This window comes from Amia ocellicauda, chromosome 22 (genome assembly GCF_036373705.1).
Source record: "Amia ocellicauda isolate fAmiCal2 chromosome 22, fAmiCal2.hap1, whole genome shotgun sequence".
NCBI lineage: Eukaryota > Metazoa > Chordata > Actinopteri > Amiiformes > Amiidae > Amia > Amia ocellicauda.
The window spans coordinates 14,768,375-14,795,736 of NC_089871.1; the positions used below are offsets into that span (position 1 = coordinate 14,768,375).

A 27,362-nucleotide genomic window follows, 5' to 3' on the forward strand; every position below is an offset into this window, starting at 1 on the left:
ATGTATTGCTGCCAGCCTCCGTGAATATTGAATAAACTCCTGGTTGTGCTCCCCCAGCCCTGCCAGGAGATACTCTTTGAACCGTTGAAGTTGTTATTTCAGCACAGTGGCACAGGACGAAATTAAACTCACTCAGAGATGATGGGCTTTTCCAGGCAGAGAGATCCTGCTAGTGTAGTAGGTTAAATACTGTCTAGAGAGTCTTCCCTTCCTACCCATTTACTGTTTCCCAATCAGTATTTAATCAAAAATACTGGTGTTTCATTCCAATTCCAATTTCATTTAATCGTTTAAATATTTGTTGGAAGAATGCTTCAGAGGTTTACTGTGGATCTCATAGACTTTATTAGTCCACAGTTTTTTTGTGTAAACCCTGTGGGACACAACGGTATTTCTGTATCATATAATCCAATAAAGCACCTGATAGTAGACCATCCTGTTTTCAAGGGATGCTTGAACTGCAAGAGTATTTTTGTTTATTTGTTTGTTTGTTTTCTGACAAGTATTTCTTTTAGTATTTAACAATCTGAAGTGTAATCACCGTGTTGTGAGTCCACTGGCAACTAACAGTCCGTGACACCGCAGTCTCCATTTACAGTCAGTCATCGGAGAGTCCCGGCCAGGGCAGCATAATTACAGCCGCTCAACAGTTGTGCACAGGCCACTGACAAGGGGCTGAAAGTCGAGCGTAAATAAACGTCACGTTGCCAAACAGAAACCTCAGGCACTCAGCAGTCTCTTCACTAGCAATAGAGTGTGGGATCGTCCGCCAGTGAGCTGTTATTATGCTGCAGAGAAGGGAACAGGGTGTCTTGGCTGTAGATCCCCCTGTCAGCACTGAAACACAAAATGAAAATTGGAAGATGACATCTGTGCTCTCACACTCATTCATCGATCCTCTAGTTGCCTTCATCTACATACTTGTTTTCATTTGCGGAAGAGCAGCCCTTAAACAGTGTTCAGCTGGATATTTGTTTTTTCTTTTATGTGTGTTTGGAAAAGTAGACAAGGGTTGAAAAAACAGTGCAGTTCAAATGTATGAAAAACAGACAATTTGTCTTTTTTTTTAAGCTGGTAAGGTTTATTCAACAGTCGGTATAGGGTGTAGAATATAATACATGTAAACTCCACTTTGGCACCAATAGTTCAATAAATAAGTGTTCTTCTTTATCAATGATGCTACCTAAATAAATAAAACATAACTTACTTTCCAATAAATATAGATTATCCATAATACAGATGCATTGCATCAACTTACTGCAGTTGGTCAACAGAGTCCAACAATGCCAGAACTGAAGTTTACTGAGTGTTATTGACGAGTCCTCGAGAGATGGGCAGAGAAAGGAGGGGGCATTTGAATAGGAAAATACTGAGGTAACACTTTAAGTAAAAGATCTGTAATAGGGCTCATGCACAGTGATGCAGTATCTCTACAGTGATATTGATGGGGGGAAAACAACATGATTCAGTATAATTGCTCCTGCAGCTGTACTGAGTAGTAAAGCTGGTAGTATAGAGTACCACTGCAGTGCTCAGACAGGGGTTAATTAATTTGAAACAGTCAACTAATGCCTTTTAAAAACAGCTCTTATTACAATCTGAGATGGTTACAGTTATAAATGTAAATACCCATTACAGTATAACTAAGGAACATACACATGCACACCCACAAAAAATCAACTTAAACCATTTGCTTGGTGCAACTCTCCTCCTAGGCCGTACAACATAAACCATGCAGTAGGAAAATAAATAAAACAAAAACTGAAAATGCGCTAAATACAGTTCAGACAACCGAAATTCTGAATTTGCTTCGCACAGGTTCATGGTTGGTGGCATGCCTCAAAAGGAGATACTTCAATTAAAGTGTTACCTGGGGTCTGTTGTTAAATTACAATTGTTGTTAAATACATACATGCGGAAATTTGTACATGGGCCTCTTACACAAGCTTGGAAGTAACACATACTGTATTTTGTAATATAAGCGTCACATAAGTAGCTTCTTTCATATGACTTTCATATACATGAGTTCATATATACACCAAAGTATATGGCATGTGTAACTGATACCGAGTGTTAGAGTAGACTGGTTCCCTTTGATGTTTAAAGCCCATGGGCTTTAGAACAGGAATCCCACACTCAATTCATGGAGGTACTCAGTGTCTTCTGACTTTCTCCCCACCTGTTACTGCTCCAATTAGTTCATTAATTGGATTGAGTTCATTCTGGAATATTTCTCAAAATTCTGTCCGGATGTCAGAGTGTTTTAGTGGTATTTCTCCTTGCATCAGCTGCATGTATACCAAACCAGTTATTGTATGAAACCTGGTGGGGGTATTTGAGCCATGATTCATTTGACTGTTTATGTCTGTGAAAGACTAATGGAATAGAAAGCAGAAGATGCCAAATCCCTGACAGGACTGAGTTTTGAGACCCCTGCTGAACACCGTGGTCCCTGAAGTACTTTAGATCTGAGAATAAGCAAGACATTATAGGGTAGGATGAGACGAGTGCTGGTGGTCTATATACCAGGCTTTACAAAATTGTTGCATTTGCTTTACCATGCAGCGGTCTGGGATTTACAGGGAAGGGAGAGCTGTGGATATGTAAGAAGTCCTTCATTATGTTTACATTACCATTTCAAGGAAGGGAAAGGGTCAGACCAATCAGCCCCGAGTTGAGGGGTGGATCAGTTTGTGTTTACATGTGTCTACATATTGAGCAGTAGGAAAGCTGTGATAACTTCACTGTACTTGTTGAATCATTAAATTGAGATATTCAATATTTTAGAAGCGACTAGTTGTGTTTCTCTGTGGAAATATATACAATTTGAAGATTCTGGTTTATTCAGATTAAGTGGGTACTGCAAATTCTTTACATATATATGTCAATTGTTGAGTCAGGTATCATGTAGTTAGTGAGATTACAGTGATGTGTCTTAGGACAGCTTAAGAGAAACTGGGATTCGCTCACCTGTTACAGACAAAATCAGCTAAACAGATTATTGTCCGACAGCTTTCACCTGTCCCAAATCCCACAGTGAAAGATGTTAGATATGAATGTCTTTTTTAGGATATCATATTTAATGTGCCTTGTATACACATGGCATTGTATAGTTACAGAACTTTAGGTCCTCTAGACTTTGATATCCCCAAGATTGTCAGTAGCCTAACGGGTTCCACACACACATTGTGCAGCCTGAGCTTTGATGCCAGGGAACACAGATTGCTTTGATGGGAGTGATGTATAGTTGGTGGTGTTTTATTTGTAATGTGTGACCCTAAAATACACCAATGTTCCCTAATATTTGAGTGAAATACAAACGTTGTGACATTTTAATGACAAAGAACACATTCCTTGATTAGTAACTTAAATGTACCGACTTTCTTGGTTTCGACTTTGTTTGTGTGTTTGAATTCCCCAGCGCACAGCCAGATCACATCTTTCTCCACCTCCAGCTATAAACAGGGGGAAGAGGCTGTGCCTGACACCTGCCATCCCCAACTCGCTTTACACAACAAACCCAGATCACAACCCAGCAGGAGATCATGGGCCTTCTATAAAGAGGTCGCTAGAGAACCAAAAGAATGAAAAGGAAAAAAAAAAAAAAACATGAAAGTTCATTCAGCTTGTTTTGAAATGGTTACTTGTTTTGGTGGATTCTTCACCAGGGATAATGCACCAATCTTAGTGCAATTACAGGAGAAAAGCACAAAGTAGACGGAATTCATTTGCTAAACCAATGTGATACTGAGTTTCAGATGCCGATAGTTAGTCACAGAAACTGATACTTTCTATTTCTAATTGCTAGACTCTACTGGACAATAAGTCTTTAGTTATCAGGAATCAGGAACATAAAATGCTCTGATAACGATGTGATTTGTTTTGACATACTATATATTTACCCTCATGTACATTTGCCAAAGTAAATTTGCACAGTAATTTGGCAACTTTTCCGTCATTTTCTTTGTATCAAGGTTTATTATTTCTCTCCTGGGTTTTCCATTGATTCCACTTTTCTTTCCTAAACATTTCCTAGGTTTTAAGGGTACATATATCCAGTTTGATTTATTATCATCCCGGGAAATTATGAAAGGGTTTTAAAGAGGTGACTATGCACTGTTTCTAAATAAGTGCATTGGCCACATTTAGAAGGCTATTGGTTTTTCAGTCCACCAACAAAGACAGCAAGCTTTCATGTGATTTTTTTTTTTCTCCTTTGGATTATTTTGGGTTCCGTGGAGATGAAACCCTCACTTCCACTTGGTGAGCAGTGGTCAACAACAGACAAACTTTCACATAGCCGGAAGGATGAGGTTTGGCAATGCTTTCAGGAAACAAAAGCACAAGGTTATAAGTTTAACGTACAACATTCAAAAAATCTGCCTCCTTAGTCTTTCTTCAAGGAATATTTACAAAGGGTCCAAGTTCAGAAAGTACCACACTTGGGACTGACAGTGGGCCCGGCGTCGAATGCAGCTAGACTTAAAAATTGAAAATGTTGTACTTTTCATTGTCTGTCCACTGCTTTGAGCAAGTTCGGGCCAAAATGCGTGGCGCTGGTTCGTATGTTCTCAGTCCTCTCGAATGGGTGTGAGGAAGAGAAACCATCGCACTACTGTCGGTGATACTTTCTTCCTCCTAGGAGTAGAGCAGCTAAAGCAGGTGTCAGTCTCCCCTTGGCGTGGCTGACAGATGTTCAGTTATTTTCAAAGAAAATGAGGTAGATTGTCACAGATGATGCATTGATATGAGGGCTTCAATCTTCAGTAATACTAAAAGAAACTGGAAGAAAATGGTTTGCGTGAAAAAAAAACACGGCATTCCAGCCCACGAATTTCAAGTTTTCTTGTTTGTTTTTTTTGCTTGATTTTCTTTCCTTTTCTTTTCCATTAAAATCACAGTATGCATGCTTTCAACTTTCTTCAGTATGTAAAACAGTGAGTTTTGCTTCATATGTGGTATGTTTCATAGCAGAATAAACAAAATCCCGGTTTTGTAAGTTGCTATGATGTAGCAGTTATTGCATTTTTGTTTGTTTGTTTGTTTATAAAATCAATAAATATTTAATAACATGGTTGATGACAAGTATTGATCTAATACCAATTTGGTAGCCTGTGTCATTGAATAACAAATGTGAGAATAAAGTTAATAAAGTTAGACTGGGGGACATGAATGTCTTACAAAAGAGTGAGCAGTGTCCAGGTTGTCACACACAGCCGCACTTCCGGGCCGACACCTCCCTGATGGTGTGGTACTTGTTGTTGTTGTCCAGAAAAGAGAAGTCCTCATCGTAGCTGGTGGGGCGGCAGCAGGGCTTGTGCCTGGCCTTGCCCTTCTTCACTCGGCCCTGCTTCTTCATGTGCTCTAGCGTGAGGTCGTAGTTGCGTCGCGCCGCCGTGCACTTGCCGCTGCAGTACCGGAACATGAGCGTCTCGTCGCCATCGAAGCCCAGCCCCAGCTCACTCACGCTCACCTCCACCTCCTTCAGCGAGCACGGCTTCAGGCCTTTCTTGGCCCGCTTAGTCCTCTTGCTCAGGCTGGCCTCCAGGCTGTCCCTCTCCATCCCGGATCTGTCCACCAGGGCGCTGATCAGCTGTTTGATCTCCCCCTCTGTGTAGCTTTGGAACAAATATGAAACTGGGGGAAGCAAATACAAATAAAACAACAGTGAGGGGATTTTGTTGAGCAGCCCAAGTTATTACACTTGATGTCCTTGTCGTATCTAAGTGGCTTTACAGAATTCCAATTCTCACACATATTGAAGGTCACTGAGTCACTAATTCATGAAATCATGTACAGTTACTTCTCCTACAGTTAATGTTGTGCATGTACAGTGAACCCTCGGTGTAACGGACTGTTTGGGGGGGATAGAATGACAGAATGATTGGCCAAATGACATGTTTTGAGCACTAAAGCACACCCTACCACACGCGGACTACTTACTGAGAGTTCAGTAATGATCATTATAAAATATTGTAATGCTTTTCATGATAAAAACACAACACAGTAATAATAATAATAATAATAATAATAATAATAATAATACAGTAATACATTTCATTTATTTTAAGTATTTCAGTGTATTTTATTTTCTTAAATAAATTCTAACTTTGAATACATGATCTGAGTGGAAGATACATGTAAAGCATGTGAAAAAACATGTGTAGTGTAATAAATAATATATCCATTATTGACCGGACTGATTTCCCCATTACCGGACTTTTGTTGTTTGTTTGTTGTTTGGGGTAAGTCTGATCTTCGGACAAAACTCTGATACAGCAGATTCTGTCCATTAAATCCAAGATCCATTGAATGAGGGTCCATTAAACCAAGGGTTTACTGTATTACTGTATTCCTTTGGTGGGAACTGGCAAAGACTTTTTAACCTGTGGTCAAATGTAAGGCATGTTTTGTATCTTCATTTTCCACACCATAGACTACTCACCATGCAGTGCGACTGCAAAGCAAGATTAGTACTGTGCACTCACTGAAAAATGCTGAAATACTATGATTCATTTTATGGATGCTGTGTTTGTGTTTGTATTATATTAATTAAGGGAAAGACTGCAAATTGCAACCTCAATTGTAGTTTTTCACTGTCACAGCAGATGTGGGTGCATAACATGTCAATCACTTATTGTAAAACCCAAGCTGTCTGTAACCACTCAATGTTTGTGGCTTTTGGTCAGCTCAAGTAGACCGCCATTAGAAATGCCAAGGATTTGTTGTGGAACTGAAACATAAACTCGTATTTTCCTTCCAAATGTAAAATCAACATAAAAAAATAAAAAAATAAATGTATCTTTGGCAGGCCCAGTAAAAATATTGTCTATTTACATCCCTCACTCTTCAAAATATAAATGATTTGGTCACTGTGACGGTCAGAGAGTGTACCCTTCATGCCAGGAAAAAAAAAACAAATGTGAGTGGGCAAAACACTGGCACCCTAATTTAACTGAAGAAGCACCACAATCCCACATATTCATGTTCTTCTAGCAGGACTCCTTCTTGCAGGATAACCTCTGTTGTGAAAGATTAATTGTAATTTTACTTCATTCTATACACTGGAAAGAAAATAGGAAGCTCGTGTCAGCTGGAATTAAGAGAAATAATAACAACAAAGACAGAAGTCCAGTTTCGGGGACTTTTGAGCAGCCAGCAATGAAGAATGGTGTTGAAGAGATTTTATTACATCTTATAAACTTGTGCCATTATTCGTTCTGTCACACGACCCACATAAGGGATGACAACTTTAAACTACTGTAAATTGGTGATTGATGGCATCCATTAAAAATCAGCTCCATGTTTTACTTGTTTTGATTGGCTTTAAAGAGAATGATCTGTTAATTCTATGTTAATGTCTCCCATGAAATGAACATTTTTTTATATATATGGCTTGTATAAAGTGATAAAAATTCACATCTGATGCAGTCTTTCCTATTGAATATTTCAAACCCAAGGTAATATATCTGCATTCCTGAAGCAGGCTATTTCAAGCAATAACAAACTTAAAAGCAAAAGTCTTCATTGTTGTAATCACAAATTTCTAAAGGCTCAGATATATGGAAGAAAAACTGTCTGGCCAAAAAATATTTGGAGAAATTGGACAATGTTCCTTGTTGTATTATGCAGGTGTCTGTTTGCAAATAAACACTACATGTAGGAACTACCTGTTAGTCAGATGATTAAGTTTTCAAATGTATCTGGATGTTTACACACAGCATCTAAACACTGTTGAATTTAGTAACTGAGGGGGAAGGCATGCTTGGGCAAGAATCAAATGGTTTGGCTGCTTTTGAACACAAGTGGCCGCGAACCACATGGCCAAGGCTCCCCTCGCGGTCTGAGACACTGCCACATCATTAAACCCACTGCCTGCAACTTTCTCCTGACCACTGACCCCTATCCAGGAACTGCATGTGTGTGTTGCAGGGGTTTTTCTTTGACAAAATTGTGTTTAGTTTCACTTTCAAATGGTAGACATTTAGTGCTCCTTAAAGACTCAGGACACCTCGACCCATTGTATATCCATAGAGCAGGTTTTGCATATACAGCTACCACTGATTTCACACTCCCATTGGCATTCCACCTTTCATATTCTGAAATGCCAAAAGTGTACAATGAAAGTGGTTAAGACTCCAACCTGACCTCTTCTTGGCCTCTCTAGTAATGGGCCAGGGCTGGATTTGGGCTGTTACGAAATGCATGTCTTTGAACATGGTGTATCAGTCACCAAGTCTGATTCCAGACGATGCCATATGGATCTGTTGTTGAGTATCCAGTGCACTGAATAATTACCAGGATCTGCTTCTGGTTTTCTGAGCTGTCCTGGACGCTTCACTAGGAGACAGGCACTCGGGACAATAAGTGAATAAGCAAAGTGTTTATGTGCCCACTGGTATTGAGAGCAGTACACATGTGGAATGAGGAAAGTGTCTGCTTACCAGTTGCCCCCAGTTACTCCTGGAGCCAGAAGATAGCAAGACAGAGGGTGGAAACTTCACAACAATTGATCAAATCGACTAGGCGTGATGTGTCAGGATATTAATCCATCTTGGGATGCTTATTTTGGTAATGTTTGGCCTATAATTGGGAAAACGTCTGCTTTTGGGTGTTTAGGTTGATTTTGTTTCTTGCAAAACACAGATGTCCAGACCTAATGCCTGTCAAAAAAAATATGTTATTCTGTATTTGAAAGCAAATCACTTTTTTTGCAGCCATATTCTTAGAGACATCTGTTGCCGAGCCATGTGATATAAACCCAACCACTGGCAGTTTACCCTCTGGATAAATATCACATTTATTTATTCAAGCCTTTTCCATAAACGCAGGCAAACAAACACTCTCTTTGGTGCCTGGTTGCTAACTAAAGCAATTTCCACTCACAGGAAAGGCTGTTAGCGAAGAGATTATATTCCTTCTATAATACCTGCACCATGCTTCTTTCTTGCTGACTAAAAGTGACATGAAGTTTAATCAATGATATAATCAATGAAAAGAGGCAGTATCCTTACAGTCCCTGAAGAGAGAGCCAGACTTGTCCACGGCTCGAGCAACCCTGCGTCGCACCCCGGACACGGAGGAGGAGGAGGAAGACGAAGGCCAGGTCCGCAGCTCTGCTCCTCCAGGAATCATGTTTCTACTGAGGAAGACTGACAGCGTGGCCCCACAGAGCATCAAGGCGATGGCTGCACACTTCCATAACTTCATCTTAGAATGAGTAAGAGCATTGAAACTCTGCAAGACAAGACAGAGCAGCAGCACTAAGATGTCACGCATCTCCAACAAGAACAGCAAAGCATGGCTCATGGTTACATGTGTGATATGTGAATGAACAGGCTGGCACGCAGTATGAAGGATGAGGTTACACTTTCCAGTGGTTAGCTTTACATATATTGTTTATTGCCATTTGCAGTAGATGCAATTTGCACCATTACATTCAATTATGGAAAATTATGTCTTCAACGGTACTGAACTACTGCTTCCTGTGCTAATAACTGTAACCAGAATTGTATTTATTGCATTTTAGATAGCATCTATATATACACTCACCTAAAGGATTATTAGGAACACCATACTAATACTGTGTTTGACCCCCTTTCGCCTTTAGAACTGCCTTAATTCTACGTGGCATTGATTCAACAAGGTGCTGAAAGCATTCTTTAGAAATGTTGGCCCATATTGATAGGATAGCATCTTGCAGTTGGTGGAGATTTGTGGGATGCACATCCAGGGCACGAAGTTCCCGTTCCACCACATCCCAAAGATGTTCTATTGTGTTGAGATCTGGTGACTGTGGGGGCCAGTTTAGTACAGTGAACTCATTGTCATGTTCAAGAAACCAATTTGAAATGATTCGATCTTTGTGACATGGTGCATTATCCTGCTGGAAGTAGCCATCAGAGGATGGGTACATGGTGGTCATAAAGGGATGGACATGGTCAGAAACAATGCTCAGGTAGGCCGTGGCATTTAAACGATGCCCAATTGGCACTAAGGGGCCTAAAGTGTGCCAAGAAAACATCCCCCACACCATTACACCACCACCACCAGCCTGCACAGTGGTAACAAGGCATGATGGATCCATGTTCTCATTCTGTTTACGCCAAATTCTGACTCTACCATCTGAATGTCTCAACAGAAATCGAGACTCATCAGACCAGGCAACATTTTTCCAGTCTTCAACTGTCCAATTTTGGTGAGCTTGTGCAAATTGTAGCCTCTTTTTCCTATTTGTAGTGGAGATGAGTGGTACCCGGTGGGGTCTTCTGCTGTTGTAGCCCATCCGCCTCAAGGTTGTACGTGTTGTGGCTTCACAAATGCTTTGCTGCATACCTCGGTTGTAACGAGTGGTTATTTCAGTCAAAGTTGCTCTTCTATCAGCTTGAATCAGTCGGCCCATTCTCCTCTGACCTCTAGCATCAACAAGGCATTTTCGCCCACAGGACTGCCGCATACTGGATGTTTTTCCCTTTTCACACCATTCTTTGTAAACCCTAGAAATGGTTGTGCGTGAAAATCCCAGTAACTGAGCAGATTGTGAAATACTCAGACCGGCCCGTCTGGCACCAACAACCATGCCACGCTCAAAATTGCTTAAATCACCTTTCTTTCCCATTCAGACATTCAGTTTGGAGTTCAGGAGATTGTCTTGACCAGGACCACACCCCTAAATGCATTGAAGCAACTGCCATGTGATTGGTTGGTTAGATAATTGCATTAATGAGAAATTGAACAGGTGTTCCTAATAATCCTTTAGGTGAGTGTATATATATATATATATATATATATATATATATATATATATATATATTTGTTGTTCTTGTTGTTGCTTTGATTGTTTTTCTCAAGTGATTGAGCAAAAATGCCAAATTTCATCTGGGATTTTTTTCACTGTGCTACCGTGAGCGCTGGATGGTTTGGGGATTTTGACAGATCACAGATGAAAAGTATATTAGAGAGATCTCCTTCACTGGTCTCTCACTCTACGGGCAGATTTATTTAAAGCAATAACAGCAGCTTTTCAACTATTCTCTGTTTTAATAAAGACATCTTGAAAGTTAAATGATGGAATGCAGTATGTTTGGAAAGAGAAACTTTCTATTCTGTTTGGTGGGAGGGGGGAAGAAAATAAATACTGTTTTCAGATCTGCTTTTGGTACCAAAGATACCAAGTTCCTGGACTCACCACTTGTGAATAATGTTTTAATGTTGCAGGAAATTGTAAAGAATATTGATCGTGAAGGGCGTGTTTACACACTTGAGTCCTTTAGATGTTTTGCAGATGCCACATCTTTTTGAAGGTGTACATGAGGTTATAACCTCATTCAAATCCAGTGCCTGGAGCGACAAATATTTCTTTTTTCATTTTGTTTTCATCCTTGTGGAAATTAAAAAGGCCCAGTTTGTTCCAAGGATGATCTCAGTTCTTGCAACAATGCATTAGGATCTGCCTTGTTCTCTGCCTCATTGTGTACGCTCAGATTCCAGTAGTTTGGGGTTTTTGAGGGAACAAAGGCTGGCTTTTTGTTTTGTATGTGCAAGCCCTATATCCACATCTTCCACATTGTCATTTTGACAGCTCTGGTTTAGTCACATATTTGGACAGGCTGCCCGGCCCAGCAGTATTTATTCTCTGATTGGGAGACTATTTTAAATGTGCTTTTGATTTTTCAGCCAAAAGTCCTTGTACTGTGATTTGTGATTTTTCACATATACATTTTTTGCAGTAGAGTTGGAGATCAGTGGATAGAGTACACATGGAAATCATATGGCATTATGAAGTGGGAGCAGAGTTTCAGTAATTCTCATAATGCCATGTAGTCAGTAGACTAGGAACTTCTACAGAATGTTAACAAAGGCTGTGAACTAGATCTCATCACCTACTATATAGTGTTTGTTTTTCCAAAATCCACTTATTGTTTACTTGGATGTAATTTTTTTTTTTTTTTTAAAGCACGGTTGGTGTTAAAGATGCCAGTGCACATGTCGGAGTTGCAGGTTTCTCTTGAAACTTGGCTGAGAGAAAGATCAACAAGGAAGGTTTGTCCCAGGTTTCCATCTGTTCTGCAGGGTTTGCGTGAATCTGATTTTTAAACCTCTCCCAGCATGGAAAGCTGCGCGTTGCAGTTAATTGCACTTCTTGTACACAGTGAATCTTTAGATTAAAAGTATCAGCACATGTTAGTCTGTGCTCTGCATGTGAATTATGTTATACACCTGTTTATATGAAGCACCACGTTATTATTCACTTTGCAAACCAAGCTTTGTCATCTAAAACTCCACTGTCACAGTCTCAGCAGGGCTTTGTGGGAGCGATGGCGTAATACCATTCACAATGTCATTACTATATTCAGTTTGCTTTGTAATGCTTCCTACTACTATACTCCAGCTATCCTATCTCTAAGCAAGCGTTTGTGCACCACACCTATTTGCTGACTCAAGGCATTGGGCCTCAGAGATTTTCCGTGCGTGGTGTTCTCTGAGTGTGACCTTCTGGGGATTGTCACAGTTAGTTTAACAGGATTTGTGCATAACTTTTTCAGTATTATCTTCACATTGACATCCTTTTTATTCCTGGTTCTTTTCAAATCTTTAGAAACATTAAAAAACAAATGACTGGGGGGTGGGGGGAGGTGCAAAATCCTTTTTCCAGAACAGGAAACTGTAAACTGACAGTGACTGAGGACAAATCCAGATAAACTCTGCAAAGTGTTTTGCCAGACTATGGTCTAATGTAATGCCTTGTATAGGTTGTAGCCTGATCTTATATTCTCTCCCAAACCTGTGTGTGGTGAACAGAATAGTGTCCTGGTGTCTGACCAGCTCCACCTCAGAATGTTAGCACTTCCATTAAAACTCCAGAACATCGATTTATGCAACTTTAAAAAACGGTTTACAACACTGAAAAAGCCTTTTTCCCGTATTGCTTACACTTCAAGTAAAACAAAAAGGGTTTTATACTCTACTTCAAATGTACAATCAGTTTCTCATGCTGATTTTCTCTTGATTGCAAGGAGTGGTATTTGGAAACAGGAGATCCATAAAGAAGAGTAAAACTACCACTCACTGTCTGCCAACTGAGTTGCATTTGAGATTGCGAAACAGTGCCCTGGCATACTCTTTATAAGGGTAATAACAATGGCTAATAACATGATTTCTCCAAGTATCAGCATTCAGCAGCTTGGCAGGACTTTGAAAGCACTTTCGTAAACGTTCGCCTAGCCAAAGACACTTTGCTGTGATAGAACAGTTGTGCACTGAATCTTATTTTACAAGAGACCCCCACTGTCAGCTATCTGAATTTATTAGACCGGTTGTAAACATCAAACCTCAGGTGGCTGGAGTTGGCTAGAGAGACCTTTCCTCAGGTCTGGAGAGTTACTGGTGCATCCTCTGTAGAGGCTATGATGTTTATCAAATGCTTCAATTTTTTTTTATAGAAAAATAATTACTGGCCATACCTGGGCATTAGTGACTCGGGCAGTGATTACACGTTAACACATTTTTTTACGAAACCCGACAAAAGTGCGTTACATTGTTAGTGGATTAGTCCAGTTAATCAATTCGAAAGCGAGCAATGTAATGAGCTTGGTCTTTCCTCATTGTGGTACATAGGAGGTAATTTGGGGTCTTATTTATTAGCACAATAAAAAGACCACCATTCAGATGCAGTTTGCCCTTTATGGGGTATTAATTTGATGCAAAGGCATTTAATAACCATTATTATGATTACCTGCTGTGTGCGATAATATACAAACCCAGATGGGCCTCATAGCAACTGTTAGTCTAATGTCTGGAGTAGAGTGGATGGAAAAAATGTTATCCACATAACCACAGAAGGGTTAGAGAGAAATCCTTTCCCGCCACACACAACTAGCACCACAAAACCACACTTAATGTTACTCAGTCTGTGTTATTTCCTGCTGCCATATATCAGTCATTTTCTAATTTCACTAATGGGTCTGACTGTCTCTCCTAGCTAAGCCCTACTGACCATCTTCAAAATGAGTGAATTCACGCATTAATCAGAGTGGCACGGGGGGAATTCTGAGGTAACCATCACTCCTTCATGCGGTTCATCTGATTATGAATGGATGGATTCTGGAAAAGTGGTTTGGAATTTGCAAATGCACTTCTTCTCATGTTCTCCTTTGCACTCTCAGCAGTGTATGACTGTAATAACGACAGTCGGGATGGGGTGAAAGGAATTTTGTCTCGACCCTTACCAGAATGATAACTGCAAAGCTCATGTCAATAGAATGGAGGGTCATTGTGAACTGAATGGTTTGAGAAGGAGCCTGCAGCAACATTGAATGTTTTTACTATTGATGTGAGAGGGAACCATTGTACCACGCATCCATCTATATATATGCCATCATGTGCTCAAGAATATTGTTCTGTCTCTGTCCCCTTTAAGTCTATAGATAGCAGAGCTGGAATCTTCCCCATTTCATCACTTTGAACAGTGGACTCTTTTGTGCTCACTTTGTCTCTTTTGTTGGTCTGCCTTACAGGCTGGACATATTATGGTTTAGAAATCGGATGGATCAGGGGAGAACTATTCCAAGTCTTCAAGAGCATAAACAATGCAAAGGCTCAGCAGCCGCCCATTATACACAGCACTTGGAAATCAAGACAAGGCACCTTAGAGGGGCGATGGTAAAGCGCTACTGCTGGGCCAGCACTGTGGATTTATATTGATGTATTTAACCTGAGCTGCCCCCTCTGGCACTTCTTTTCAGTTTTGCAATTCTTGCCCTCTCATTACTTAACATCTGGTAAGAATACTAAATCTGTTAGTTATTTAATTCCAGCTGGAATCATTTCTATGATTTGTATGTTTTCATTTTTTAATTAATTTTCTTGTTGTTGTTGGCTTGCTATTTACATATCCTGAGAAATATGTTTCAATTGTAAACTTGAGTCCGTCTCACTGGAAGCACACTCTACTGCCTGGGACAGATATGCTCGTTCACTTGACCAACCTCGAAGTTAAATTATATTTATGTAGGTTTAGTAAGTAGGTTTTAGTTCTCATTAAGATATGCAAATCTATAATTTCTGACACACGGCATGATTTTCGTCATCACATAAAATTGTTTACTGTTTTTTGTTGTTAGTGTTACTGGTTTCATTTTTCTAAACTGAGCATCACATTAATATAATAGTTAAAAGTCATGCAAACTAAGACTTCTTGGGACTTCCTACAGTTAAGGTGAAATACACTCTAAAGAAACAAATTAACTGGTCTTAGCCTATGCAATGGGGATGACCACCCAGCCAAGCTATTGTCACCGCCCTCAGCCTGGACCCGGACCTTTGACTTGACCCTTAACTGGACTATATCAAGCCTGAGTTTTTGAGCTTCAATCACATCCATTCTCAGAAGCTATTTGCTAGTCAGTTACTGTATTCAGTATGGACACATATCTGTCCGATTCCATGTGCCGTGTATAGAAACAAACAAACAACTGTTTATATATATATATTTATAAATAATCAGATTTATGGCTCTCATACTCTTGTACTGTATATGTGAAGTGTGATTGATCCTTTGCCCCATCTTTGACTCCACTATGAAATGTCTGTCATAAGGGAGCCAGTCCTGCTGTGATTACATTAATGGTCTAACAAAGCTATTGTACGCAAAATCAACAAGCACATCTATTGAAAAGAAACAGCTTCTTTCAGTCGTCAAACCCATCGACAAAATTAGAAACGTCTTAATGAGTAAGTGTTCTCAGGAAGTTTTAAACATGCATCTGTAACATGTCAGGTCATATGTATGCTATTCCCACCAAAAGGAAAGGGATTGCTAAACACAGGAGTTATTTATAGACTATATTAAACAAAAATCTTGATCTTGGTCGCTGGAAGAGTCAAGTAGTGACTTCAGCTTCTCAGCCACAATGGGAGCCACTTCAGACTTCTTCCTTAGTTTAGTTTCTCAGGCCACCATTCAACAACAATTGGAAATATTTCAGGTATCGCTTTTCCCATGTGATGTCATGAATCTCTTTTTAGTCCTGAATTAATCATACGATAAAAACAATTAAACAAAAAACTTGTTACTTATAGCTTGGAACATTTAGAAACCCAATATTTTCATGAATTCTCCTTTAAGCATTGCTTTTCATTCCTTGAGAAGAAGAAAAATTTGTGTTTTAAATCATTATTGAAATCAAAAGGGAAGTTAGAGCTTAAGCTATGTGATTCAATCCTGCCTTTAGGGGAATGAAATAATTAGGTATTAATTTTTCATCGCAATACCACTCAATTCTTGGCATCTTTTTCTGAACAGGAGTTCCCAGTGATGTAATCTTATGGAAGGAGTTATTATCAGGAAAGCTGCTAAAACGCTAGCTGGGTTAAAACCTCCAAATGCATCAAGCTCTCATTACAATGGGAGCCGTTTCCCATGGGTTTGTCAATGTGCAAAAGAGCCTGGCTCCCTTGCGCAATCCCGGCACATTCCCTAACCCCACCCTCCCTGCAGGGGGCAGTGTTATCGGTCACAGCAGCAGAGGAAACTGTTCACAATAACAACATAACAAATCATTAAAAAGTACTTTTGTGCTGATGATGGAGTCCTCCCCTCCTGAAAAGCGTGACAAGACAAGCTACGTACAGACAGCCGCATTCATAAAAGGCACAATGATAAAAAAGGTAAATACCTACATGTTCACCGGGGTGTGCTGGCAGTACGGAGACAAGGGTCGCGTTCTTAATGGGCCTTTTTTGCAGGATTAAGTATCAAAGCAAAGAAAACCGGCAGAAAGACTGAGAGGTAATGGGAACATGCTCTCAAGATCACTAGTGGATTACTGCTAATTCCTCCCAGTTTATCTCACATCACGTGGACCTGACTTACTCGATTTCGCAGGCTGAGGGTGTAGGCAGGTTGCTGAGGTTAATCTGGTGGCTTCCTCAGAGCTCCTCTTTGGATTTTGATACTGCTTAAAACAGCAAGACAGGCATGAGAAGCCACTGTGATTCTGTCCCTGGCACAGAGTGCCTGTTTACACAGTCTCCAGTGTCTGTGACAGGTTTTCCACTGATGTGTGGTACTGCGGTGGACTTGCAGCACAAGAGACTAAACTCATATTGCAGTTGCAACCTAGCGTATAATTACCAGTAAGAAGCTGCAGATTAGGAGCCTCTAAGGGTGTGTTAATAATCCTGAGAAAGATATGTCAGAAAAGACGGCGTGATTTTGTATAATAGTAAGACGAAGAAGTGTTTGAGTAGTAGCACTTTACCAGGACGTTTTAGACCAGTCCAAATCTGTGGACCAAGCACAACACAATTGTCAGATTGTTTCCCCCAAATATTGTAGCTTCTTCCTAGCTCTATCGTCTGTCTGTATCAGACAACGTAGTAATAGAAACATTATTTGTAAAATGTTTCTCACAGAAGGACTGGTTTTAATCCTGATTCGAAATGGGTGGGTGCTGAACGGAACTTAAAAATGTTTAACAAACAAAAAAATAGTTTGAGAAATGGCTTTCCTAGGAACATTTGCAGCTGAAGTGGCTGCCAAACATGGTTTGTATATTTTAACTAGTTGAGTGTGCTGTCGTGAGTGAAATAAAGAATAATGTCTTTGTCTTGCATTGAGATTTGAGAACACCCTATGAGTAAACATTTTAAATGGAGTATTTTAGCTACCTTCACTTCAGCTAAAACCTAAGAACATGAGCACCTCAGTATATTAGTGTGTTTCTTTATAATAGATTTCTATGGCCCTTCTCCTGAATATGTGTGTTAACAAATAAAAAAATAAAAAAGGCCAGTATGAAGTCAATGTATTTAAATGTTTTGGCCACTTAATCAAAATCAGACAACAGCTGTAGTCAGTATTATACTGGATGTGTCTGTAAAACTGGTTCTTCCAATGTTACCACACTGTATTTCCCTCTTATGCAGGGAAATAAAAAGATAGATGCTCCACTGCAATAACACATCATGCAGCTGAAGAATGTGTTGAGATTAGGCAATAGGCAATAGATGCCATTCCTTTCCTTTGATGTTTTGGAGTTTTTTTCCAGTTGAAAGCAGTAAGTTCAGGAGGACAACTCCCGTCTGGCATGCCCATTATTCCCTAAAACAATCAATCTGTCACATCCGTTCAATGAGTCAATCAATCAAACCAAGCCTAATAGAGGCTTTTAGCCTCATATATTGTGGTGTCCTGCACTGTGCAAACTGCTCCTCTCTTCCTGCCCAAATCTCCTCCTTTTATTCTTCATGTTCTTTTCTCCACTTCCATATATTTCTTTATTGTCGCATTGTTCACTCTCAGGGTAACCCTGCCAAATATACCTCAATTCAAGCTCATAGTGCATTATCTGTAACTTTCTTGGAGTTAGTTTCAAACATATATTTTTTCTGGACTGATAAAGAAGCTTTTTCAAATCTCTCTTTTCACATGTTCCCAAGAGCAATGGCCTTTAAACTGAGTAAATTTGAGAAAATAATGTTACAATTTTTGTTTTGTCTATGGAGTCAATTTGGAATAAGACACGTGTTTTATGTTGTAAGTTTGTTGTTTTTTTAACCATGAACTGAATCTCTCACCCGGCACCGAGAGCTTTGAGATTCAGCGATACCTTTGCAGGTGAAATAGTCCCACATTCAGTATATTCCCATTAATTTGCCTGGCGCTTGCACTGAAAGGATTGCAGAGGCAGCTCTCTGTGGTGCACAGTGTGTCAGCTTTAATAGGGCTGAGTAAGAGCTGGTGAAGTCTCAGTTGTATTCTGTGTTTTTTGTGAGGCATTTATACAGACATATCTCAGGGTTGCGAGAGGCTGTGCGTTGTGTTGGCCCTGTGTTTCTGGATGTCATTAGGAGCTGGGTGGTGAGGGAGGGGGCTGTGGGGAGATGCCCCAGGAGGGCAGTTCCTCAGGTGAAAGGTGAACAGCCTCCTACTGGGGCTTTCATTAACAAGCATGTCCACAGTTGCAAGAGATGAAGAGATAATGGTGACCTTGAAATATTAACTTCTGTTGGCTCTAAGTTTGATCTCTCTGTGTACCCAATATATATGTATATATATGAATATATACATATATATATATATATATATATATATATCGAAAGAGAGTGGTAGATAATGTTGATAAATTACATTTGAACTAAGCTGAAGTTGTTTTTTAAGTGACTCTTATTTTGCTTCTAGTTCCCCTGAGATTTTGACTGTGTGTAAAATTGCTGGCCTTTGATTCCACGAGCTACTGGAGTTTTACTGCGGAAATTCTAGCGTAGGAAGGCCATTCATAACTTCATAAATTTGATCTCCAATACATTCATTCTTTTTAAAGTGGCCGCAGGATATTTGCACAAAATCCAGCATGAAGGGAACCAGCCATTCTAATTAACTAAAAAAAAAAAAAGAAAGAAAGAAATCGTGTCCCTTTGAAATGTAATATGATAAAATGTCTGATGAAGCAAAATCCAAATTACAATTCTAAATCCCAAAGGAACAGATTTAAATGACATAACAAATTAATGTTTTCATGCAGTTTTCACAGATTGCAGGTGCAGAAAGTGGTGTTTAATCTCCAAGCTTTGTTGCAAAGTGGATTCGTAATTTCTTGGACAGTTTGAAGGAGATTCATGTTTACCAGATATGTAAATAAAAGTTGAAATATTATTGCTAAGTCATAATTTTAAAATTAATTATCCACCAAAAGTTAAAGATCACTTGAGATAAGTAATAAATATCACTTATTTTTTGCTTTCTTCATGCTGAATATTCAGGTCCTCGGCCAACACTAATATTTTATTTTTCATCTCACTGCTTCAAAAACAAAAAATGTTGCATAACTCCATTCACAACATAAAAAAAATGTGGCTAACCTCAGCTGGAAGATGGAAGAAATTCAAGAAGTTGTCTTTAGATTGAGTTAGGGTGGGTGGTGAGGGGGGGATGTTATTGGCAAAATTATTTAGGCTAGTACAGTGACCGTAAATTCTCGTTAATGCGAGTAGTGTAGTAATGACATCTGAAAACATCAGGTACTTCCTAAGCCATTCTACTTTGAAATACTAGCATTTTTAACAGATGATGATCAATTAATAAGATCACTGACAGCATAGTCTGTGATTTTACAACTTACGGTGAGCGAAGTATTCAAGAGAAAAGGCTTTTGACAAGTGTTTACACATAATTATACAGTATTTTAAAGATTTCAGAAGCCATTTTTTGTAATTTAGCGCTGCATTACATGACTTATGTCCAACACATCCGCAGTTCCAAAATGTGGCATTCAGTTTAATTTAATATAATGGAAATGTTCGAAAAAGAAACACTCCCATGTTGTAATGCATTTCATGCTTGGGCTGTGTACTTAAATTTCATGCCAGGGGTATGTGTTTGTTTAACTGTGGCTCTGTAATTTAAACAGCTGCTTTTCTTGTTACTCAAGTTGGTCATGAGAGCTTGAAGTACAAGGCCCCATGACTTACCTCCGTGTCTTATCAGGGCTACTGTATTTGGTAATCCAATGTATGTATTGTTTTTGAGAAAGCATTGTTTGCTTGTAAAAACCTACAGAGGAATTGTTCTTTTTTGGAGTGCATTTTTATATGTGGTGTTAATGGGTCTCACATTTGAAACTGAAGCTTTGATCCATACAGTGTTGTTGTATAGAGAGAGTGACAGATACATATAAGTATGCAATATAAAAACTTCAAGGTATATTGTAGGGGGGCGTGTGGCTCCAGACTGCACTCTATGATTAGTGTTTCAACTTGCTGGTGTTTGATTTGGTACTGCTGTCTGAAAACGTACAGGTACTGTGTGAAGGTCGGATCTTCCTGTAAAACATTGATGGAACAAAAGTGCTTTTGTCCATAGCAAAGCACTGTAACGGAGCTTTCTTGGTTCTGACAATACATGCATTGAGAGAAGATCCAAATAAACGGCACCTTTATGTAACTTTATCTGAATTAACTGTTTTAAGGCAGCTGTATAAAATATGCACGCCTGAGCAGCAAAAAGCAGTGACAAATTATATGTACAGCATTCATACTACAAGGAGAAATCCCTAACATAGTTAATTAATACATTTTGAACACACAAAGTATTTACCATAATCTGGGTTATCCTCCAGAGAAAATTGATATTTAATAAATACATGATTACAAGTAATAATCTGGACTTATTCACTCACTAGGGATGAGTTACACAGTGCTAAGAAAACCTCATCCAGTTCCAAACACTATGAGATGAATTCCCTTCACTGCTGAAGTGTTTTGTTGTATCAGTTCAAAGGGCTATATACACAGAGGAGTTTTCCATTCTGTTTTTAAAACACAACAGGAACGTTTTTATCACAAACACTGTCAAACCCCAATGGTGTTATATCAAGGCCTCACGTGATTCTTATTTTTTAGTAAAAACCTGGCAGCATATTTTATATTACATATTCTCCCTTTGCGAGGCAGTTCAATACAATTTGAATTTCTGTTTTAAATGTATTTATTTTTGCTTCATTGAGTCATTTTTGAGTCGGCTCTAAGGAGCAAGTGGAAAGGCAATGGATCTTACTTAAAAAGTTTATTTCAGTTAATTATATTATATAACAAAATATAAAGATGTCCTTAGCTTGTATTGCACTGCAAGTGTGCTTTAATCAATGCAGCTTTCTTGATATAGTAATACACCATTAAATTGATTATATACTTGGCAGCTTTTTATTAGACTAAGTATCCTGTTGTTTATGATAGCGCTGATGCCATTGAAGCATTTAAATTAATTAAACACAAGTTTGCTTGTTTTTTTAAAGATTCCAGTAAGAAGTTGCTTTATTACTTTTGTAACTTTGTTAATTTCCATTCGTTTTTTTCGGAGAACGTATTAACTAAACAATCTTTCTGGTCCATTGAAAGCCTAGATTTTTCAAACAGCAGGAGTGTTTACAGTGTCGGAGTCTGGGATGCAAAAGCCCGCGCAAGACACAGACTGATTCTAATGTTGTTGCACTATATAGATCAAGAAAGCTTTTTTTAAACTGAATTCACATTTAACGAGTTCATCAATCCTGGAAGGTAAATACTTTGTGAAATTAAGGACACGCGTCCCATTATTTTACAATTTTTTTCCCTACTCCCCGATTGTGAAAATACAACCTTGCACCCGTCCCAAAATATTTGGCCACTCAATTCTCAAAAACCTTCTGTGTCGTCTCCAAATCTAAACATTTTTAACCGCAATCATTCCCGGCATGGGCTCCAATGCCTCATTCGGTGGAATTGAAAACAGGATTCCAGTAATGAGACTAATATCAGTGGCAGCTTCTTTCTGGTATCGAGTCTCTCTAATGCTCCTATATTCCTGTTGCCAGGTGGCAGAGCTCATAGACAACGTATGATAGCTCTGGATTCCTAGTTGAAACCAGTACCTAAATAGCATCATAACTCACGTCACCTCAGCTTATGCAAAGCAGAGCTGACCTAATATTGCTTACTCTCCAACTGTCTACAGATGAAGTCTGGCCCCATGCCTATAACTTATATAAATGTCACGGTAGGGAAGGTTGCCCCTTCTCTAGGAACTAAAACAAATACACACTTGCAATGAAGATGATTTTATTCCTTATGACTCTATTTTAAAGTACAAAAGAGGTTCTGCTCAGGAAATGGACCAGAGGTTATTCTGGGAAGATTCACTCGACCTTCTCTGGTTCAGGTTTAAACTTGCCAGAGGCAGGACGGTTCAAAGTTAAGTGATTACCATTACAGTACGAGAGAAACACCCAATATTGTTACCAAACCTGAAGTGTACACAGTGGAGAGAGGTCACTGATGGGCCCCTACACTTTTCCTACTTCTTGTTTGTTTTTTCATTTTGTTTTGTTTTTTTTGTTTGGTCTGCCCTGACAGAAGAAAAATTGTTCTGCAAATTCATCAACTCAAATGTAATTTTTTTCTTCTTAGTGCATAAGAAGCTGTTCTTATTATATAGGAGAAATGGACTGGAGTCTTGTATCTGTACTGTACTCCCTGGTATCAAAGTCTTGTGCCGTCTGTCTTTTAACTATAGAGACAGTTTCAAAGCCCTAGACAAAGCTTGTGGCAATCGTCTGTGAAATTGAAAATAGTGAAATAATGAATTGAAATAATAATAATAATAATATAAACATGGAAGAGAATAGCAAACCATTGACAGCTGAAATCCAGACTGTAGCTGTCACTCTTGATTAATAATAAAGATGACAGAGGTTAAAACAGAGTTGTTGTTTTTTGACTCCCTAAAATGCATTTTGCTTTCTATAAATATATCCAATCATTTTGTGAATGTTTGATCATCTCAGAGACTACCGTGTCTGTAAATGTTTTGTAAACATTAAATGACAATTCATTATAACTTGACTTTCTACGCAAGTGTCATGTTTGAAGTGGGAAATTATACCCCCTTGTGGTGCAGTGAGGAAATTGCTTATTTTTTCGTTTTTGTTTAAATTTAATTTTAAGGCTATATATATATATATATATATATATGTAGAAAAAGATAATAGATATGAACACCACAAGAAAATGTCAGGAACCATAAATACTGTTATATAGTAGACCACTTCCTCAGTGTTTAAAAGAAACATACTTATATAATTAAGATAGGAATAATGATTGTAAGACTGACTGTAAAGAAGCTTTAGCCATTGATTCAGCAGTGAAACTACTAGTAAAGACTAGTTATCTCTTCTGTAAATTTGGCATAATCTCAGCTGTACCAGTGAATGAGCTGCCTTATCCATAGATAGAAATGGGACACTAATAACAATAGGTTTATCTTCATTCATGTATTTATTCGATGTAGAGACACATCACTCTTTAATTTAATAAAGAAATGGTCTCACACTGGGTGCAAAGTTTTGGAGGATACCTGCTAGTTGCTACGGGGACATTGCATCTGCAGCTCTAAAACAGGGACATGATAGACCTCAGTGAATCTATATGCTCAGACAACATCCACCTTGAGATAATTAAATATCATCATATGTGCCCTACCCAACAGAATCATTTTGATCAATATTTGCTGTGTCTTCAACAGATGCTCTGATAGGCACTGAGGATTGGTGTATAACTGGTTTTGTGTCAGCCAGCTGAGGGCTGCTTTTCTCCTTCCTGCTAAAATCAATTAAAGCCCACACTCTGCACAGTTCTCAGTTTCAGTGTCGTAACGCTGCTGCTGCAGCTCAGACAGGCTGCCGTCACCACGAGCTTCCTTTCACCCCAAATCGGAGAGAGCGTGTGCAGCATGCAGACACCTAATGGCAAATAACGACTCCATCCGTATGAGACAGGCTCCACACTTCAGATAATGGCATCATCATGTGAATTGGGTTGTATTTTTTCCCTTTCTCTTCCCAGTTTAACGATGTGTAATGACTCGTGAGTTCTCTGCCACGATTGTTCTTAAAATGCGAGGCAGTGGGTCATTAGCCAATCGGGCAAATCTGTGTCAATCACCGTTAATCGCATCCTTAACATCATGCTCAGTGATAAAAAGGGTGGCCAGGGAATTATCTCTAAAATCTAAAAAAGCATGATTATGATTATGATTAATATATTCATTTTTCCCCCCTCCATCAGTACAACCTGATCACACCTTTTCCTTACAACACGGATAAAATCTAACATCCAACCCTGATCATTAACACTCTGTTGATGCTGGGAACACAGACTATAACCTCACCTCTGCAGGTGACAGTGCAGGTACAGAGGTCAAAGGCACGCCATGGCAAATACGCCTCCAGAAGCCACCGCTGGAATTTGCTACTGACTGTGGTTTCGTCAAAAGTATGAACTGAGTTCCTAAAGATGTATTCTCTCTGTTTTTTTTGTCAGCATTGCAAACAATTGATTTTTCGAGGCAATGAAGGAGAGGGTTGCTGAGGGCATGCCACAGTTTAGCTAAGCAGCAGGAGCCTTTCTTGGGCTTCTGATTTAAGGCGGATTGGAGCCCAGGTTACTGCAGTTGAAAGGCTGAGCAGGTTTGGGGCTTAGCCTTGCCTGCCTTTGTCCCCTCACAGCAGTCCTCCACACAGGGGAGTGCGATTAGGAACCATTTCATTCTGCGTTTCATAGAGTTCACTAAAAAGCCTATCGGGTCCTGACCAGGGATTTATTGGCATCTAATAATAACAGTGGGTGGAAGAGTTCTGGCTAGGAGCATCCCTATATAGATGTTTTAATGTACACGGCAAGCACAGCTAGGTTGAGTTAAGGGGTTACTAGAGCACATTTGTATTTTTCTAATTTTTCAAAGGTACTGCTATGCTGTAAATGACAGAGGAAACATTTATTGCAAAAGTTAATCAATATACTGCTTTTTTCCACTATCAATTAAGAGAATGTGGGAGAGGAGGTGGAGGGGCAAAGCAAAAATTTGCAATTTTGTAAACTGTTTAGATCCACTGCACAGTAGAATGAAGAAGCGCACACTAACCTCTGGGTCCCAAAATGTTATTGGGGCGATAGTCCTATGCATCTGCTAACAGGCTGATGCTTTATGAATTTGGTTCGCCGGTCTTTAACAGTTCACCTGTAAAGCTGCAGCTTATATTGACAAAAGAGGATGTGTCCTTACCGTTTGCCCGGATAATCCAGACTTGTCTAGGCAGCTTAGTCTTTAATTGACCTCCAGGTAAAAGCAATATTGATATTCCAATAAAAGGACTGGGGACGGAAGACAGAGAAGTGCTGACCTGGTCCACAGATAACCCATAGATCACAGCAGATTCAGGGAATTCTCAAAATGCATCAGTCTGAGTTAACGCCTCGACTTAAAAATCCACAGCATCTTAAAATCACTCGAAGGTAGTCGGACTTCCAGGGATTTCCATCTGTAGGAAGGAGCGGGTAATTCCCATCTTGTCTAGGAGAGGCAAATGTTCCTCGAGATCCTAACATATTTCACAGCATGTTTCAGATAACACCTCCGAAGACAGACCCTGAAACACTTATCAGACTGAGTTTCTTCAGCCCCTGCGCAAGTCGTGTGATTGATGGCGAATCTCGCTTGTGATGAATGTGAACTGTCCACTGAGTGGCATTTGAAAAACTGAGCTTCCTTTGAGGGCGTATATATAGACTTAAGCTAAGAAACTGGCCAGAGTTCAGAGAAGAAAGCCAAACGTTAAAAGATGGGAGACAAGTACACTCGGCAGAGATTTACTTGATTACATATCAAATTGAGAAATTAGGTGCTGAAATGCAATTTAAACAAGAAAATGAAAACACAGTTCTAGCATAAAACTGGAACAGGCAAAGGAAGCTGGTTTGAGTTTATGATTAATAATAATAATAATAATAATAAAGAGGCGTCTTATCTTTCTGTCCTCGTCCCAATTCTTTAGTCTGACTCAACAGACTGGTCTCTTAGTCAGGAAACGTGTTGTGAAGCGGCCAGGCAAAGGTTTAGAACCACCAAAGCATTCAAAGTCGATTTTTGTTTAATGCTCCAAATTCCTCCCGGATGATTCAGAGAAGATAAGTGCATGAGGGGAGAGAGGATGGTGTGCCGAAAGGGTTGTATAAATTTGACAAAACACATAAGAGACTGACCCAGACTGTGTATATTTTAAAAGTGTCTTACATCCCTGTCGGTGCAATCGCTGAAACGCATCTTGAATTGTAACTGTTGGAAAATGAAGAGCAGAGAAGGAAAAAAAAAGTCCTTTTTATTTAACAAAACTTAGCAACCACTGAACATCATCCGAGACAATTTGTTTCTAGTCACAGACATCTACAGCACTATATTCCCATTGCTTTCCAAAGGTTCATTCCAGAAATGCCTTCGGGAGGATAATCCAAGCCTGATGTTCATCTATACTGAGGAAGCAAAAAAAAAAAGACAAAACATCTTTGCAACGCTCTCTACTTCTGGGAGATACAAGGAGGGGGTGTTTCATCCTCCAATAACAGCCACAAGAAGCTTTTCCTTGATCTTGTCAGATCGCAGGATTCTGCTTTTCCTTTTTCCTGTAGATAAAGTATAGGTAAAGAGAGAGAGAATGATTTTATAAAAATGAGATTTTATTCCCCTGTCTTTAATTTCCTCTTAGAAAGTCCAGTCCAGCTGTATCTTGCTCTGACTTTTCTCTGATACTGTGCTCCAGTTAAGACTCTCGTGCTCTGTGCTGGGCTCCAGTTTGCTGCGCTGTAGGTGGGGGGGGATAAGGGGAGGGGAAGGAGTGAGGTCGTGTGAAGGAGTGTAGTTTGGGCTTCATCAGTGCTTGCGTCCCTCTAGCTCCTCCCTGCGTGCTTTCCGAGTGTCAGGTTACTTGACATGCTAATTGGGAGACGCTGCGTCCCGAGGCACAGGAGCTTCTGCGCAGGGAGGTGGCAGGCAG

The 27,362-nt window shown here is 39.5% G+C and overlaps 1 protein-coding gene across 1 annotated transcript; it reads right to left on the bottom strand.

Annotated features, from left to right (window-relative positions):
* Positions 1-1,077: 1,077 nt before the first annotated feature.
* nrtn (neurturin) lies at positions 1,078-27,129 on the bottom strand. Its single transcript, XM_066695878.1, has 3 exons — positions 25,598-27,129; positions 9,015-9,237; positions 1,078-5,637 (listed from the first exon to the last, which is right to left on the bottom strand). The coding sequence occupies exons 2-3, from the start codon at positions 9,208-9,210 to the stop codon at positions 5,207-5,209; spliced, it is 627 nt and encodes a 208-aa protein (XP_066551975.1). The 5' UTR covers positions 9,211-9,237; positions 25,598-27,129; the 3' UTR covers positions 1,078-5,206.
* Positions 27,130-27,362: the final 233 nt, after the last annotated feature.

What these genes read in the sequence shown, in the direction of transcription:
- nrtn (XM_066695878.1), bottom strand. Translation starts at nt 9,210, where the DNA reads ATGAAGTTATGGAAGTGTGCAGCCATCGCCTTGATGCTCTGTGGGGCC. An exon ending in TGGCTCTCTCTTCAGGGACT is followed by an intron (nt 5,638 to 9,014) that starts GTAAGGATACTG and finishes TGCTTCCCCCAG; the next exon opens with TTTCATATTTGTTCCAAAGC.